The 18,920-nt window shown below is 39.1% G+C and overlaps 1 protein-coding gene across 1 annotated transcript; it reads left to right on the forward strand.

Moving 5' to 3' along the window:
• Positions 1–247: 247 nt before the first annotated feature.
• Positions 248–17,891, forward strand: LOC116259214 (uncharacterized). The gene is made up of 12 exons (XM_031636910.2): positions 248–907; positions 1,708–1,793; positions 1,990–2,069; positions 3,780–3,835; positions 4,661–4,709; positions 5,294–5,443; positions 7,304–7,399; positions 14,068–14,181; positions 14,277–14,404; positions 15,491–15,735; positions 16,467–17,285; positions 17,416–17,891. Exons 1-12 carry the CDS (start codon positions 468–470, stop codon positions 17,463–17,465), a joined length of 2,313 nt encoding a protein of 770 aa, XP_031492770.1. The 5' UTR covers positions 248–467; the 3' UTR covers positions 17,466–17,891.
• Positions 17,892–18,920: the final 1,029 nt, after the last annotated feature.

An 18,920-nucleotide genomic window follows, 5' to 3' on the forward strand; every position in this document is an offset into this window, starting at 1 on the left:
TGTCATATTTAAAGAAGTGATTTTTTTTCAATATTTCGTTCTAAGTTAAGACGCATTTTTTTTCGCTTTTTAATGATATAAAAAGTATCATTATTATTATTATTTATTATAATTAATATTTTAACTAGTGGTAGAAGAATATTGTTTGATCATTTGTCCCCTGATTAATACTTTTTCCAGTTTTTTTTGTTAATGAATTGCTCTTTCAATATTTACGGGTACCGCCCATATATTTTTCTCTCTTGAAGTTTTAGGAGACCGCGGGGATGTTCTCCCCAGACGAGATTCGCGACTCCTAAGCGCTTCCTCCGCAAACCAAGTAGCATACAAATTTTCGTTTTTAATCGAGCGCCACTACCACCGCCACCATCCTCTATGCCCAAAGTTGAAGCAGGAAAGACTACTCCATCTTTTCAGTTTTCCGTTCTTCCTTTTCCCAGCGCAGACTGCTCGTGCCGGAAGCAAAAATGAAGGTACCTATGGGCCCTCCACCTCCCAAAATCCCTGTAGCTGCTGCAACCTCAGAGGCAGGGCAGACGCTGTTATCTCCTCCTCATCCTCAACCCCTCCAGAATGAAGCGAAAACGAAGGTGCCCATGGGGCCGCCACCTCCCAGAATCCCTGTTCCTGCAGAACTGGGGGGTGCTTCTCCTTCCATCGCTCAAACGGATAAGCAGGAACACAGCCAACCTGTACCGGCGGATACCAACATCACCAACTCGGGGGAAAATGCAACATTAGCCGCCAATTCTACTTTAATGGACGGTCTTGTCGAGAAACCGCAGAATGAAGATCCTACCGCCCGGACCTCCATCCCTTATACAATTCCTGCTTGGAGTGAACCGCCTGGCCAGCCGTACTTCATGGAGGTCCTAAAGGATGGAGTCATCATCGACCGTCTTGACGTGTAAGTTGGATTCCCTCATAATCCATCAAAATTCTTGCAGTGACTTAACTTTTTTGCGATTAGTCTCGTTGCGTCTCAAAGTATGTCTTTAGAAGTGACCGGGAGACGGCTCTGGATTTTCTGGTATTCGTTGCTGGGTTAGCACAACTCCTAGTCCCTTTGAAATTCATGGCGTTTTAAAATTTGCTTGTAAAATAAATTTGTGGAGTTTCCGAAGTATAATGCTGCTGTACACCATCAATTTCATCTCTCTTCCTAGATAAATTTGGAAGATGCTGAAAGTAGCCCCAAGTCATCCGGCACTATCCACTAAACCCTATCTATCTGGAATTTGCCTGCTTTCTAAAGGATCTAACAAAATTCATATTTTCACTCAAGTGATTTTTTTATTCTGAAATGGCAAAAACTAAGTTTGGTATGGAATACTTCACCAACATAGATTTGCAGGGGAAGAAGGAAAAAAGAACTTGGCTTAAAGCCTTTTTGCCGGAGGCATGTTTGATTAACCAATTAAATTGCATAACTAGATATGCAATTTTTTACTCCGTTATAAATATGTACTCTTATAGCCACCTTTTTCTTTTGCCGAACGAGCTTTTGAAGATTTCGGAATCAAATCATGGTGTCGTTTTCATTATTAAAAAAATAGGTTGTTGGTCTTTGTTCTTCTCATTTTGTGCTTTTTTTAAACATTCTCCTTTGCTATTGGCTACTGAGGAAGGTTGTTTTATTCAGGCATGATATTTTTGCGGTATCAAAGGTTACTGTTAAGCTTTATTGTCTTCACTTTTTTGTTGTAGGTCAACAAAAGGTGCATTCATGTTTGGGCGCATAGATATCTGTGATTTCATACTTGAACATCCATCTATTTCAAGGTTTCATGCTGGTATGGAATGAGTAGCAATAGCTTTCTTTTACCTTAGTTCAATAACTAAATTATATAAGATGACACCTTCATTGATAATGGTTTATAAATAGTGAGAGTAATTGATGGTTATCCTTGAAGAAAAGCTGTCCAGTTTTTGCGTACAAATTCTTAGGTAAGAGCAAATGCTGACCAAATTCACCTTATTTTTATGCAGTTCTTCAATTCAAGGGAAATGGGGATGCCTTTCTCTATGATCTTGCTAGTACCCATGGTACTTTTATCAACAAGAGTCAGGTAAGCCACCTGTCTGAATATTTTGGTCTATCCATATTATATAAATGTGCTTTTGCGTGTTATGTTCCTTTTTTATGTTTAAAGCTATTTCCTGTGCAATGGGGCTTTGCTTAAGATGGATAATAATGATACCGAGGTTTAGTAGGGCTGATGAATGTATCATCCAGGTTCATAATGCTGAAATGAGAAAGCTTGTCATAGTCTTTAAGGTGATATTTTCCAACATTGCCTGTCTCTTTAGGAGCTTTACCAAGACCTTGGAATCCTCACTTTGATGTTTTAGTTGCTCATATGAGGCTATGGATTTTTCTTATTTAACTAGAAACTGTTATGGTGCTTCCAAAAATTTCTATGTTTTTTCACATGCAAGGAATTTGTCAGTCATCATTATCCACTTATGTTGGAACATCATCTATTAGGTACCTATGATTTTTTTTATACTCTGCCTTTTATGCTTTATTATTCTTCTGTGTGTCGGCTTCATCTTGTCTTTATTCTGTAATATGGACACAATTGCCTCTTTTTTATTCCACCTTTTTGTCTTCAGTCAGTGTTTATTGACTTTGGTCATTTAAGTCCACCTACCATCATTCTAGGTATCGATGTAGCTTTAGTGAGACTGATTTGAGAACCTCCATCCATAGCCACAAATGTCATGATATTTTCGAAAATATCATGATTTAACAAAAAAATGAAGAAAACGAAAAAAGGGAAAATATCGTGATATTTTGAAAAAAATGTTAAAAATCAATGTATCCCGATTTTAAAGCTAGTATTTCGCTATGTTTTTCATTTATTTTTATTTCATTTCCGTTTGTTTCAACTTTTGCTTCATTGTTTTATTTCCTCTTGTTTTAGGTAATTAACGTGACCTCCTTTATTAGTTTTTCATTTCTTGAATGTTACATAACATTTTGATTTTTTATTTTTTTAACAAAACTTCAATATTTTCCCAAAAACATAACTTTACCAAAAACATACCCGAAAACAACCTCGCCGATAAAAATCTGAGAATGATATTTGTGGTTATGTCACCGTCATAAATTCTTTGCATATGTTGTCATCAGTTATACACATAGGATGAGCAATGAATTTTTAGGTTAAGGATTTCAAGATTAGGTTGACGTGGGATGTCAAGTGACTGGTATCATAAGAGAAAAGGAATGGGACAAAGAGTGGAATCAAGTATCAAATGAATGCATTGTGCTATAAGCACCAAGAGTTTTCTGATGCTTTTCTGAAAATTATGTTAAAAATATTGCCAGGACTTCTCTTGTTGATAAGATCCCAAGAATGTCGCTTATAATATATTCAAACCATGTTATACATACTTTGATAAAATCATGATCTTGTTGATGCTCCTATAGCTTCACTCTTTCTTCTAGTCCGGTCTGTATAGCGCAGTCATACCTCCTCCAGCTTTAGAAAATTTGTTACTTATGTCCAACTGAATGGTATTCTCTAGGAGTTTGGCTTCTGCTTAATAAGACTTTAGTGATATAAATGACAACCTTTTCAACTTATTAAGCTTTATTGGTTACATTTTTCCTTTTTTCTTTAAATAACTGAAAATGTGAAAATAAGAAATTTGATCGTTGTTCAATAAGTTTTGTGCTTGCATGTGTGATCTTTATGTGTTTCCTTTGTGGACTTCTTAACCACGCAGCAAGCATTTCTGTCCTATCTGATGTCTTCTTTGTCTTTTTTCAGGTTAAAGGAAGAGCGTACAAGGACTTGCATGTTGGGGATGTCATTCGATTTGGCTTGTAAGCGTGATGCTTGTTTATGATTTTATGATACAGTACTGCTCATCTTTCATTGCGATTTGGCTAATAGTTTAACTACTTTGGCATTTGGTAATTGGAGTACAGGTCAGGTTTTCTTAATTCCTACTGCACAAAGACCATCTCTTTGGCTACTTTTATTACCAAACAGAAAACGAATTTGAGGCAGCCTTCTAATAAACCAACAGATGTTCAGTCTAATTGTCTTCTCACCATAGTTTGATTGATTGACTCTCTTTGTACATTAAACCAGAAATGAAGGTTTCTGTAAGTGTTTTAAAATTCATAAAAGTAAAACATTGTCATTGTATTCGTATAAATAAGTGTGTGAAAATCAAGCTGTTCAAGCTAGTATACGTGCAACTGACCAGGCATCAGCCTCTATATACTTATCATTTTTACTTCTACACATTGTGTTCTTTCTCTTTGAATAGTACCAATAAATACAAGAAACATTTCATATAAGCCAGATGTACCGATATTTTTGTACACCTGCACGTCAGCATCCTGTGAGTTTATTTATCTGATTGCTATAACACCATCTATAAAATTTCCAAATTTCCATGCATACGATGTTCTGCTTGTTATATTAGGCATCAAAGTAGAACTTTTTTCTTTATATGAGGTGATGTCTCATGTATGTGGTGCCATTTTCAGAAATTTCTATGTTGTCATCTGTTTTTCATGACAATTCATTTACAGTACTGTCCGTTATGACTTGTTTTAGTAGGACTGTTCATGTTCTTTTGAAATAATGGATGATCATCTAATTCTAATCATTGGTTTTTTGCACTTGGTGTTTATCAGGTCAACCCGCTTATATATTTTCCAAGGACCATCTGAGTTGATGTTGCCAGTAAGCAGTTACTTCCATACTTGAGATTATTCAAGTAATTAATGTCTGATTTTGTTGTGGATGCATGAGGCAACACAATTTTCCTGCTGTTGCGCTTGACTTATCACACCTAAAAATGGTATTATAATTTTTTTTTTCTTCTGGGTTCACAAGGACAATGCAATTCTAGTTGCAGAGAAGTTTCTTTTGTTAGAATGAATCATCCATGATACAAGAGAAGGAGCAGACCCTGTTTACAAAGTAATCACATGCAAGAAGCTTAGTTAATGATACTAAACTATTGAACCTTCTGATGACTATCATCAATAAATATGAAAGGTTTCATAGCAAGGAGTTAAATTAAATTGTGTGTGAAGTTTAGTTGAGCATCATTACATATTATTTGTTTTCTTTATTAACTTAGTTAACAACTAAATTTCAACTTATGTTTTCTGTGTTTTCACAGTTGCCTCAAATCATTTGGAACCTTAGGACCTTCAATTATTTGATTTTGTTTGACCTTGTGGCTTATAGTATGGTGATCTTTTCTTACAGCCTTGTCTTTTGTTATTAATTTTGAGAGTTCTATGAATTTTGTGTTTCAGGAAGGTGACCTGAAGAGAATAAAGGAGGCCAAGATCCGGCAAGACGAACAAGATCGTGAAGCATCACTTGTGCGTGCTAGGGCAGAAGCTTCTCTAGCTGAAGGCATTTCCTGGGGCATGGCAGAAGATGCAGTTGAAGAGGCAGCAGAGGTTCTCCCTCTCTTTCCCTCCCTCTCTCATGCACTCATGTTATTATATTGGCAACTACTGGGCACAGGAAGCCTGAGCTTGTTATTTTTACCAGTGTTGTATGTAATGTAGTTCTTGTACAAGATGTTACGTTCCATTATGTAATGTAAGCATATGAAGAAGGTCAATGTGGTACATACACAATGGAACAATATTGTAGTGGGTGTAACTTTAATACACCCCTATATTGTAAATTATGCTGCGATACATGGGGCACACTGTGTTTGCTTTCAAGGCACAAAAAGTCTTATTTGAACTAAAGTTACATAGATTTCTTAAGGCTAAATATTTAGTTCCTCATGAGAGGCATTTCTATAAAGTAAAAAATCAATTCTAGGACTGATTTGCATGCGATGAAATTAGAATTTTCATGGCTTTTCATGGAAGAGCCTACATTGGCCTCCAAAATAAGAAGTTTTAAGTTTTATGACCACTAAGTTGTTTCATGACTTCAAGGAGTAAGTCATAGTCATACATAAAAAAAAGCTTTTTTATTTCTGTACCCATTTTAAGTAACAAGAATTTGATAATAATTTGAGTTATCATTTTTTATATTTTTCAATGAAAATGCAAGCAGTGAGTAGCATGTATTGCTATGTGTGATACACCCTTGTATGGTACGATACGATGATAACATGAAATTTTTGTATTATTTTATAGAAGAACCTCTCGCTTTCTGAACATGTCTAAAAGTTGTGAAAGGGGGAAGTTTTACTAGATTTTCTACAAAAATGCCCATTTATGTGATAGATCATTGATTGAGGGGAGAACTTGCTGGTGGAGAAGAAGGTTTACTCATGGTCCCATGGGAGCGATGAGACCTTGAGTGATGATAATCACGATATATTATATGTTGTGATTCTTGTGAACTTGTAATGTAATCTAAAACACTTTAAAGTTTAAACATTAGAGTTATGATAGACAATTATTTTGTTATTATGAATTTCTTATTTCTCATTTCTAAATGTGTTGTTAATATATTATGGCTTATGAATGATGTGATGAGTTTTTTATATAGAACACATTTTTTCCGAAACTTTCCTTATTTTTCCTGATTTTACTGATTTTTCTAATGTTTTTATTTTTTACAAATTTTTATGAATTAAAAAATTAATTTACGATACACTACGCTACGTTTATGATACAGTGTATAGGTTAGCCCGACCGATACACGTTACAATACACCTTTTACAACATTGCCTGCACCCATGTGACATAGATCATACACTACCTTAAATGCAACTATGGTTATACACTTTGATTTTAACAAGTATGCCAAGACAGGGCACAACTTTCAACCAGAATTAATCTCTTCAAAAGGTCAATGAGCTTATTGGTGAGTCCATAGCATTATATGCTTGACAATTTCCCAGTTTGTAACTTGTCTTTCTCATATTGAATGCACAAACCTTGTCTTGGTGGTGGTAGAAACTTATGAGGATGTGGGACCTAATGTCATTGCCTATGCCTCTCCCTGAAGAAGCTAAAAGGTTAAAATGCATGTTGATGTTATAGACCACAGGTAGAGCCTACTTTGACCACAAGTACCCAAGGCTTAAGCTTCAGTCTGCTGGATTGGATCAGGGTGGGGGCTCAGACTTGGGGAGTTTAGCTAATGAAGAATAGTAATTGTGACTCTCGACTCTCTTTCCTATTGCTTGTTCACTGTTTCATTCCCTTTTCTCATTTTTTTTCCCTTTACTTTTTCTGGTACATGGGGAAGGCAAGGAGTGTGTTGAGCCATATTGATGTTTTGCATCTAAATATTCGCTATTTATTGTTTCCTTTATTACAATCACCAGTTGATGCTTTCTCTTTCAGGATGATGCTGATGAAGTGACCTGGCAGTCATACAAGGGGCAACTTACTGAAAAGCAAGAAAAAACACGTGATAAGATTATCAAAAGATCTGAAAAGGTACATTGTTTGATGCTGCTATATTTTCCTCATTAGTGAATTGCTTCTTTTGAAAAACTTGTTATAAGTTACTTTATTGGGAAATGACATGTGCAATTGTTAAGGGCCTGATGAAATTTTTCTTCCCCCTTGTCCCTCCTAATACAAAAGTATGCTGCTTCATCTAAAAGATTCAACATGAAAATGTGATGATGGTGTTTCAGCATTTAGTTAGCACACCATTTGTTTAATTTTTTTGAACTTGCATACTGGATGAACTTGTTGAAGATAGTTAGAGAATTGCCAGTTGAGATGTGACTGTTAACTTTTTTTTTTATAACAGCATTAGCTTCTGATCCTCATATTATGCTGCCATTGATAGAATTTCAACTTGTACTACTATAAGTAGCAACAAAATGGAAGTGAAGCTTGATAGGTCAGCTGTTGATACTTGTTATCTTGATATGGATCAAGGAAAGATTGCTGTTTCTGTTGCCATTCACTAGTTTTCACACTACATTTAACAATATAGTGGTGTAACTTTTTGGAAATTAATTTCAATCATCTATGGAACTTATTTCTTGATCTGGATCAACAGATCGTTGCTTTCTGTTTCTCAGTGGCATCTGTGCTTTCACTTTATGTGACAGGTGATATGGATATTAGAGATAAGGTTTACATGATTATTGTTAGAATATCTTGTAATAGGGACCCGGGTCCGGATATGGACCCGGTCCCATGGGCACGGATACCGAGGCTGGCTCGGTATCCTAGGCGGGGCTCTCTACCTCTCTCTCTTATAATCTCCACTTATTGTAAATTAGTTGATTAAGCGGAAATAATCTTCTCTCTCCTAGGGTTGCGGTTTTGCTCTTAGGTTAGAGCTTCCCCGTGGTTTTTCACCTCTTCCTGAGGTTTTCCACATATATCTTGTGTTTTGTCTTCGTTTTCTTCTTCCATTGCATGTTTCTACATGGTATCAGAGCCAGCACGTGTGGGATTTGTTCTGTGATCGTGTGATTCCGCCGCCGCTGTTGTTTCCACCGCCACTGTCGTTTCCGCCGCTGCTGGTCTCCCGCCACCGCCGTCGCTGCTTTGTGCTTTCCCGCCGCCGGTTCTCCTTGAGCCGCCATCGCCGGTTACAGCGCTGCCGCTGTTGCCTGTTAAAGCGCCGCCGCCATTGCCTGTTCCATTGCCATCGTCGTGGTTCTTGGGCCACAACCCTGGTCGTGTTTCCTGGTGCTGTTTTTTTTGTCTCTCTTTGGTGATCCTGATGGCAGAAGAAATGACTCCCAAGATCGATGTTGCCTTTGACACAAACAACAATACCAAGAGCGAGCACTTGTCGGTTCAAGTCACCTCCATTCGGCTGAATAAAGACAACTATCTTTCTTGGTCTGCTGCACTCGAAATAGGGATAACTAGTCGCGGTCGTCTTTCCTATATCACGGGAGAAAAACCTGCGCCCAGTAAAGCAGATCCTCGATGGGCGACTTGGGCATTGGAAGACAGTCAAGTTAAGGTGTGGATCATTAGCTCTGTTTCTGCTGATATTCAGCCACTTATTTTGCGAAAGTCGACCGCCTATGATATGTGGACTGTGCTTGCGAGGATGTATGGCCGTAAGAAAAGGGTCCTACGTACGTACCAGATTAAACGTAGCATCTACTCCCTTAAACAGGGTGACTTGTCTGTGGCATCCTTCTATGCAGCCCTGAAAACTAAATGGGAGGAACTGGACTATCATGTGAATGATGACTGGAATTGTGGTTCTGATCATGCCTTGTATTGGGAAAAAGAATGGATGGACCGGACCTTTATTTTTCTTGGAGGTCTGTGTGATGAATTTGAATCCATTAGGAGTCAAATTCTCAACTGTGATGAGATCCCTGGGATTGAGGAAGTGTATGCTCGGGTGGAATCTGAGGAACAACGACGTCAGGTGATGCATATTGACTCCAGTCATGGGAGTTCCCCTTCAGCCTTTGTTAGCCGTACTTCAGAGACTGGACAACGTCCTGTTCGATGTTGTAGTCATTGTAACAAGTTGGGGCATTCTGTTGATTTCTGTTTGGATATTCACCCTGAAAAGCGGCTTACCCGTGGTCGTCTTCCTTCTAGTCGGCGGGGTCTTCCTGTGCCTGCTTCTAGTGAGGGTAGCTCCTTGAGTGTTGAAAAATCAAAGCTCTCCTCTGATCAAATCAAGGAATTGCAAGCTTACATCAGCCGGCTATCTATGGCTTCTACTACTCCGGAGGAAGCATCCACGTCTGAGGGAGCTAAGTTAGCCCAAGCTCTTGTTGCCACAAGCGATTGAGGTAATTCCTCTCTTGGTGATTGCATTGTTGACAGCGGAGCTACACATCATATGACAGGGGACCCTAAGATGTTTCAAGAATACAAATTGTCTTCCGGGCAGCAACGCGTGCCTATGGCTGATGGGTCTTCTATTTCTGTGGCTGGAAAAGGGAGTTTGTCCTTGTTGAATAAATAACGTCTTCATAATGCTCTTCATGTTCCTAATATTCCTGTGAATTTGTTATCTGTCAGCAGTATTACCAAAGAACTCAATTGCAATCTAATCTTCTCTGCTGATCGTTGTTTCCTGCAGGACTTGGTGACGGGGAAGAAGATTGGGATTGGTTTGGTTATTGATGGACTCTACAGACTGCCCGTGCAGGTTGCTTCTGCTCTCATCTCTGCCACTAGTGGACAGTTGTCAGGCGTGGAGGACAGATCTACTATCATGCGATGGCACGAGCGGCTTGGACATCTCCCATTCCAGTTGATTAAGAAGTTGTTTCCTAGGCTTTTTACTTCTGTTTCCATGGACTCCTTCACCTGTGAAGCGTGTCAGTTGGCTAACATGTTAGGGCTTCATACCCTATTTCTTTCAATACAACCACCCGTCCGTTTGCTTTGGTTCACTCTGATGTTTGGGGTTCTTCGGGAGTACCCACTTGTCGTGGTTTTCATTACTTTATGATTCTTATTGATGACTACTCCCGTTGTACAGTTGTGTATCTGTTGAAAGAACGTAGTGAAGTTCCCGTCATTGTAAAAAATTTTGTTGCATTTGTTGAAACTCAATTTCAGACATCTGTTCAGGCTTTCCGCACTGATAATGCTCGAGAGTATGTCTCCCAATCCCTAGATGACTTCTTGAGGAGCAAGGGTATTGTTCATGAGACGTAGCTACACACCTCCCCAAAATGGCGTGGCTGAACGGAAAAATCGCCATTTATTAGATGTCACCCGGGCTATTATGTTTCATAGACACGTTCCTAAGTGCTATTGGGGTGATGCTCTTCTCACTAGTGCCCACCTAATTAATCGTATGCCTACTCGTGTGTTGAATGGTCGTTCCCCTTATTCTGTGCTCATGCCCACTCATAACCCTTGGCCTCTTACTCATCGGGTGTTTGGTTGTATTTGTTTTGTCCATGACCACAGTCCAACCCTCAAAAAGCTTGACCCTCGGTCTATCAAAGCTGTCTTCTTGGGGTATTCCTCAACTCAAAAGGGATACAAATGTATTGATCCTACCACTTCCAAAATTTATGTCTCCCAGGATGTTACCTTTCATGAACATGAGGCGTACTTTCCTGTGAATCCTCTTCAGGGGGAGTGTATAGGAAATAGTGTGGAAGAGTATTCTTCAAACCAGCTGATTCAGTTTATGGAGTTCTTGGACTACAAGGTTAGTCACAGTGTGGCAGACAGAGACAGTCATGTGGAAGGGGGGCAGCGGGGCCCTGCTGCCCGTGGTCATTTGTTTGGCCAGGTGTACACCAGGAAGAAGAAAGATGTGCTTGAAGATGTTGATATAACCAATCCCAATCCTGTGAGTTCCCCAAATGAACCAAGTCCACTAAATGAAGATCTTCCCATAGCCTTGCTTAAGGGAACCAGGTCATGTACTTCTCACCCCATTCAGAGATTTGTTTCATATGCGAAACTCAGCAAGGATTACAAATGCTTTATTACTTCCTTGTCTATGTCTGTGATTCCCAGGTGTGTGGAAGATGCTAAAGAGGATCTTAAATGGCTACAGGCCATAACAGATGAGATGGATGCCTTGGCAAAGAACAACACTTGGGAAGTAGTTGATATTCCCAAGGGGACTCATTTATTTGGTTCCAAGTGGGTGTTTAATGTGAAGTACAAACCTGATGGTACTGTGGAACGGTATAAGGCTCGCCTAGTGGCAAAGGGGTTCAGCCAAAAATATGGAATTGATTATCTTGAAACCTTTGCTCCTGTTGCTAAACTGAAGACAGTGAGGGTCATCTTAGCACTAGCAGTGCAAAAGAAGTGGAGCAAGGACCAGCTTGATGTCAAGAATGCATTCCTGAACGGCCACCTAGAGGAAGAGGTCTATATGAGCATGCCTCCTGGGTATGCCCAAAGCGGAAAATGTTGTCATCTCAAGAAAGCCTTGTATGGACTGAAGCAATCTCCTAGAGCATGGTTTGAAAGACTGAGGGTAGTAATGAAGACTAATGGATACAAACAGGGAAATGGTGATCACACCCTATTCATTAAGCAGAGAAATGGTCTGGTGAGCCTTCTTATTGTATATGTTGATGATATGATTGTCACAGGTGACGACGAAGAAGAGAAAATGAAGATGAAGGAGAGGTTAGCTGCTGAATTTGATCTTAAAGATCTAGGTAAATTAAGGTATTTTCTGGGAATAGAGATTGCTCGTTTAGAGACAGGGCTTGTTATGAGCCAAAGGAAGTACACTTTGGATCTTCTAAAGGAGACAGGTAAACTGGGATGCAGGCCCTTTTTAACCCCAATGGAGTCTGGTACCAAGATAAGTATCAAAACTGGTAACATCCTGGATGAGGAAGGAAAAAGACGATATCAGAGGCTGGTTGGTAGGCTTATTTATCTTACTCTTACTCGCCCTGATATTACTTATGCTGTAAATGTGTTGAGTCAATTTATGCATGTTTCTACTGATTGTCACTGGAAGAGTGCAGAAAGAGTGTTGGGGTACCTAAAGAATGACCTAGAGAAAAGATTACTGTATACTCAGCAGGACCAACTGAATATTGAAGGATACTCTGACGCCGATTGGGCAGGTTGCACAGATACTAGAAGGTCTACCACAGGGTACTGTATCTTTCTGGGGGGTAACATGGTGGTATGGAGGAGTAAAAGGCAGGAAGTCTGTTCTAGATCCAGTGCTGAGGCTGAATGCAGGGCAGTTGCTATGGAGGTTACAGAAATGTTATGGCTAAAGATTCTTCTAGCAGATATTGGGGTTGAAATGGAAGAGAAGATGAAGATGTATTGTGACAACAAGTCTCCGATTAACCTAGCTAATAATCATGTCCTTCATGACAGAACCAAACATGTGGAGATAGATCGCCATTTCATACGGAAACGCATAGATTCAAAGGAATTGATCCTGCCTTATATGAAGTCTGAAGATCAAGTTGCGGATGTTTTAACTAAAGCCTTATGTACATCTCAATTTGAAAAAAATGTTAGCAAGCTTGGCATGTTTGACATGTATGCCAAGCTTGAGGGGGAGTGTTAGAATATCTTGTAATAGGGACCCGGGTCCGGTATGGACCCGGTCCCATGGGCGCGGATACCGAGGCTGGCTCGGTATCCTAGGCGGGGCTCTCTACCTCTCTCTCATATAATCTCCACTTATTGTAAATTAGTTGATTAAGTGGAAATAATCTTCTCTCTCCTAGGGTTGCGGTTTTGCTCCTAGGTTAGAGCTTCCCCGTGGTTTTTCACCTCTTCCTGAGGTTTTCCACGTATATCTTGTGTTTTGTCTTCGTTTTCTTCTTCCATTGCATGTTTCTACAATTATATTTTGTATATTCTATGATGTTCTTTAGGTTTCATGCCTATGTTCTGTCATGTTTTCAACATGCTGTTGTGAGATTTGGAATAGACAAGAGTCTTGATTATTTGTTTCCCCTGATTGTTTGCAATTTCCCCGTTTGATCCTTCACTTCTCTTTATGACTTTGGTGATTGAGTGTTTTTCTTTTCCTAGTGGAAGCAGGTGTATGCCTCTTTTGCTTGTACAAAATCTGCATAAAGTATCTGCCATGGTTATTTTTTGTCTTAATGACAGAAGTGGTTGCATTTTTATCAGAAGTTCACATTTTTAATTTGCTTCAGCCTTTTTGCCTATTAGAAATAAGTAGCCCAACTACTTAGAGGTAACCTTGCAGGCATCATTTGTCCTATTAATAGTTCAATTCACCTTTTCTGTGGACTTAATTTCGTGGAATTGATCTTATCGCAGATTGAACAGCTCACAGAGTTGTCTCACATTTTTCTTGGAAAATTGCTTTCTCTTTATACCTTTCAAATAATGTGTCGTGTTAGATGCCAAGTCACCATGCAATGTCTACAGATTCAAGTTCAATTAAGGGAAAATAATACTTTCATGTATCTATAGGCAGCATCATGGTGATTCTTTGTGAGTTATGAATCATTACTACCGCTGGAGATGCGTATGGTGATCTTTTGGAACCATAAGCATCTACCAAGATGTTTTGGCTATTCCTTCATTTCAAATATTTCATTGGTTTGTTGACTGTTTTACCTCTAAGGCAACATTTAATTGCATGTATTTTTTGGCAAACTATCCTTTAAATAGAATTGTAGTTGGCAAATGTGATTAGTTCTCAATCATTCCTGGTGTCATAGGTGGCTAATATGAGGAAGGAGATTGATGCCATAAAAGCAAAAGAGATTGCACAAGGTGGGTTGACACAGGGTCAGCAAACTCAAATTGCTAGGAATGAGCAGAGAATATCACAGGTTTTTTTTTTTTCCTGAAACCTAGTTTTAGCTGATATGAAGCAGTATCATATAGTTCTATTGCACATATGACTACTTTTGGCAAAATTCAACAGGTTCTGGAGGAGCTTGAGAATTTAGAGGAGACTTTAAATGACAGCATACGAGAGAGCATTGGTGCACATGCTAGGAACCTGTATGGGAAGAAGGTGGGTCAGTTTGAAGATGAGGATCAAGTCCTTAGGTTAGTAATTTTTACGTCTTTCATTGTTCATTATATTTCAATGATACTCATATGCATGAATTTTGATATTTTCGCCCAGCTGTGGCCAAGATACTATTTCAAAAGGAAATTAACTTTACATTTTTCAATGATAGTAGATGCATGTGCTGGCATCACACAAGATTGAGACATACATGGAATTCATTACCAAATACTTGTATCAAAAACTTTTCTAATGCTTCCTCTTCCCTATTCAGGAGTTGCATGACAAGTCAGTTGGTTTTCTCTCCCTTGGTTTACTTCTGGCATCCCTATTGCCACAGCACATGGGCTGCAATAGGCATAGAGCATTTCCCCTTCCCTTCAAGAAAATTGTGCATTTAGAATGTTATGAGATTTGTCATGTTGCCTTCAAGCTAAGCATCAGCACAGGCACAAGTTCATATTGGTATGACACCAGGATTTTGTCGTGACTACTCTGTGAACATAACTGTTCACTTTGGGATCACTGACGGCAACATATAGACTAAATATTATTCTCTGTACTAGCATCAACTCTCTCTCTACATTGACGAATAAGTGATTTTCATGGTGCTTTTATAGTAAAAGTTTTTTATAAAGGTGGCCAGGTAGGACTAACTCATTACAGGAGTTTGAATACCATCCCAGCTACTGGTAACATTCATCTTTATCTAATCCTTAAGTGGTCCAAATGAGTTGACACAAATGCCTTTCAACAGAAAACAAAGGAACAACAAATCCTTTAATAAGTGGCATGCAAGTATTCCAGAAATCACATGAACCCATTTATGTTGTTAAATAATGATTATTTGAAACTGCTAGTTATTTTTAAAATAACAAATGGAGGGATTTGTCTTGAGATACAAACATAAGGAATGTATTTGTTAATCACAACAATGCACGGATGGATGTGTCAATTGCCCATAAGTTGGATGACTCTAGGAAGGAGCCTTAAATTGGCATGTTCATCAAGTTTCAAGAACACACATCTTATATCGGAAGAGAAATTTTACTCCATTTGCCATACATTGGCTCTTTCTAATATTGTATTGTTAAATTCAGGCTAACATTTTCTTATTATTGCAGTGATGATGATGAATTTTATGACCGAACAAAGAATAAGGCTAGTTCACTTTCAAGAGCTGGTGAGAAGAAAGCAGTTGAAACGGCAGAAACTTTACTTGATAAGAAAGAGTGCATAACTAAAGAAATTGAAGAAATCAGGGATGCACTTCAAGAAGAGAAGAAGAAATTTGCAAAAGAGATTGAGGGTGAAACAGAGGGTGCAGATGCACTTGATGCGTTCATGAGTGGACTTTCAAACCAGATAGGTGAGGTGACCTTACACCATGTAGTTTGATGCTAAAGCCATTTAATCTCTATGCTGCAAGCATTTACTTCCATATTTTCTTGTGGTTTCAAATCTGCAATTTACTATTCAACTTGTAACCCAGAGCTCCTTGTCTGCATTTGTCCAAAGCCTATTCTGTTGCTCTATGCCTCGTATCACATGCCTGTCCTGCTAGCATGATTTTACTCTTTTAGGCGGTTGTCATGTTGGGATCTGATACACAGCATGTCAAGTACTGGGGGCATCATTTGGAGTGTGGAATGTGGACACTTTACAGCTTATGGAAGCATCTCATACCTGAAATAATTTCTTTTCAATTATTTAGTGTTGTGGACCATAACAACTTTTAAAATGAAATAAACTCTTGATTTTTGTTTTCAAAAGCATTTTTTCTGTTTTGAGCTCCAGGATTTTAGAATTTGTGTATGCACCTGTCATATTTCCTGGCATGTCATATGTACGTCCTTGAGGCCCTGAGGGTGTCAAATGCTTTTATATGTTTCCTTCATGTGCCTTGTGGAAAGCAAGGGGTTATGGACTACGTAATTTCTTTTCCACAACTGAGGTCAAATTCTGGGTTTTAGAACGGTAGTATATTTGGACGGAAGGCCCTATTTTGCTTCTGTATATGAATTTTCCTGGTTGATCGTTTAAGAGAATTCCTTGTACCAGTCCGTAAGTGCAGTACTTAGTGTATTCCTTTTTGTGCAGAAATTGATAAAGCAGCTCAACTTGAAAAGAAAATTCATGAACTTGAAGCAGACTTGGAACGGATCTTATATCTCCTCAAAATTGCTGATCCTACTGGTGAGGCTGCTAAGAAAAGAGGTGCAAATCCTCCAGCAGCAAATCCTGAGGTTATAGCTATCTCTGTTTCTGCTCCTAACAAGATACATTCTAAAGATGAAAAGAAATCACATAAATCACAGGGCTTGCGAAAGCCTGCTGCCATCAGTTCCGCCCAAGAAGCTCCTGTTCTTCCAGAAACAAGCAAGCCTTCGGAAGATAAGAATACTAACAAAGGCGAAGAGAAGACGTCTGTGTATGTTCTTCCAAAGCCACGATGGCTTGGCGCTACTCTGCAGGTGAATGCAAGTGATAGCCCACGTCAGGAGGTTCCCTTGAGTACGGATGAATCAAGCCAGTTTATTGACTATAAAGACCGTAAAACTGCGTTAACTGTTAATAATGAAGAGCAGATAGTTAAATCCTCCATTGAAGAAGCTGCTCCTGGCTTGATTATAAGGAAGCGGAAGGACACAGAAAAAACTAAAAGTGGCAATGCTGAATCTCTTGGCCACTCAACGTCATCAACTTCAGCTGAAAGTAATGCTCTAGACGCTGTCGCACTTCTGTTAAAGCACCAGAAGGGATATTTGACCTCATGTGATGAAGTAGACAATGATGAAGAAAATGCTTCCAGTGGTCACACCAACAGAGAGAAAAGGAAACAGAAGAGAAAAATAGGCCCTGAAAAACCTGTTTTTCTTGATAGCGGTCCAGATTATGAATCATGGGTGCCGCCAGCAGGTAAAATTATTCGTTATTTTTATGCAGTTGCAATCATGTTCCCTGTGTTTCTCTTCGTTAACAATGGAAAAAAATAGAAGCGAAGAAATGTATCAATGTTTTCAGTTGACATTTGCGACACACCATGCAGGACAAACTGGTGATGGTCGGACCTCCTTGAATGATCGGTTTGGTTACTGACTGGTACCATTTTTGGGCGTCCCAACTTTCATCACCTGCAGTAGAAGGTGCACTTACGGTTTATTACAATGAAGTTCTTTGTTTACACGAGAAAGCTTTTGCCACCAACGCTATGCCATTGATGAATCTTCGTCATTATGATCCTGCATGTGGAGACTACCCGTTACTGCGACAGCGCAGTGCGGCATGGAGCAGGAGGAAAATCTTGTATTGTGGACTGTCATCCTCTAACTGTAACATGGTGACCGTCGTGCTTAAAGATGCAAATGAAGATTGAGGAATAAAAGTATATCAGAGCTTAATGTCAACCGAAAAATCCATATGGTTTTTTCAAAGAGCCAAAAATTAATTTTTTTTTTTTTGTGAATATTGTAAACGAATCCGAAAACAGTTTCAAGGTCTGGAAATTTCTCGGCTTCTTATGTCTTCCTTTGTAGCAGCTATTGAAGAGCGTTAATAATGCTTGATCCTTCGGTCCTGATCTTTTAGTACTGCCCAAAAGTATTGGACACGTTTTTTCGAAGTCAAATTCCGATACTTGCCTCGTACCAGTGGATCCTATCTCAACGGTAAGCCACTTACACCAACGTAAGTCTGTAATGGTGTGGACGCGGGCTGCACTTAGGGTTGCACGAGCCGAGTTGAGCCTGAGCTTGGCCAGCTCGAGTTCGGCTCGACTCAAAAATCTCAAGCTCGGTTTGAACTCGAGTCAAGCTTCTTATGGCAAGCTTGACTCGACTACACAAAATCGAGTTCAAACCCGATTTGTTTAACCATTTAACTCGTTTAGGTGTTAACTCGTTTAACGTTCAATCGTTTAACATATGTAATTCTGTAACTTGTGAAAATTTGTTTTTACTCTAAAAGTTAAAACCGGTGATTCAGCGAACCGGTTTTGGTATTATTATATAAAGTATTGATTTGCGAGTTTAGTATAAATGAATTTGAGTTTTTTGAAACTCGACTCTACTCGTTTATTGTTTCAAGTGTCTTTGTAGATTCGAACTCGACTTGTTTATAAATGAGTTGAGCAGGAACCAAATTTTTTCAAGCGAGTTCGAACCAGCCCAAAGTTGGTTCAGTGCAGTTCTAGTTGCACCTGGTTGTGGTTTTTAGGTACTCAGGCTGATCCTGACTGGTCCGACGTCCCTTTGACATAGCCCATTCTAGAGGCAGATTGACTTCGGTTAAGTCCAAATAATATCTTTTATTTAATAACTGGAGATATTCAATAACATGAAATCAATTAAAAAAGTAGGACAAAAAATCTAGGACCTGCTGGATTCACGCCTGAAAAACCGTCAAAGAAAGTGAGGCTATTGACATGATGAATCTCTGTTTCCCAAGTTAAGCGTGGCATGTATACAACCATGCACTTTTGAGGGACAAGCTGTACTGTAGACTTTGTTTTGGGGAAAGCACACCCGGTGAGGAGACTACCACTGGCTGGTTGCA

This window comes from Nymphaea colorata, chromosome 8 (genome assembly GCF_008831285.2).
Source record: "Nymphaea colorata isolate Beijing-Zhang1983 chromosome 8, ASM883128v2, whole genome shotgun sequence".
In the NCBI taxonomy this organism is placed as follows: domain Eukaryota; kingdom Viridiplantae; phylum Streptophyta; class Magnoliopsida; order Nymphaeales; family Nymphaeaceae; genus Nymphaea; species Nymphaea colorata.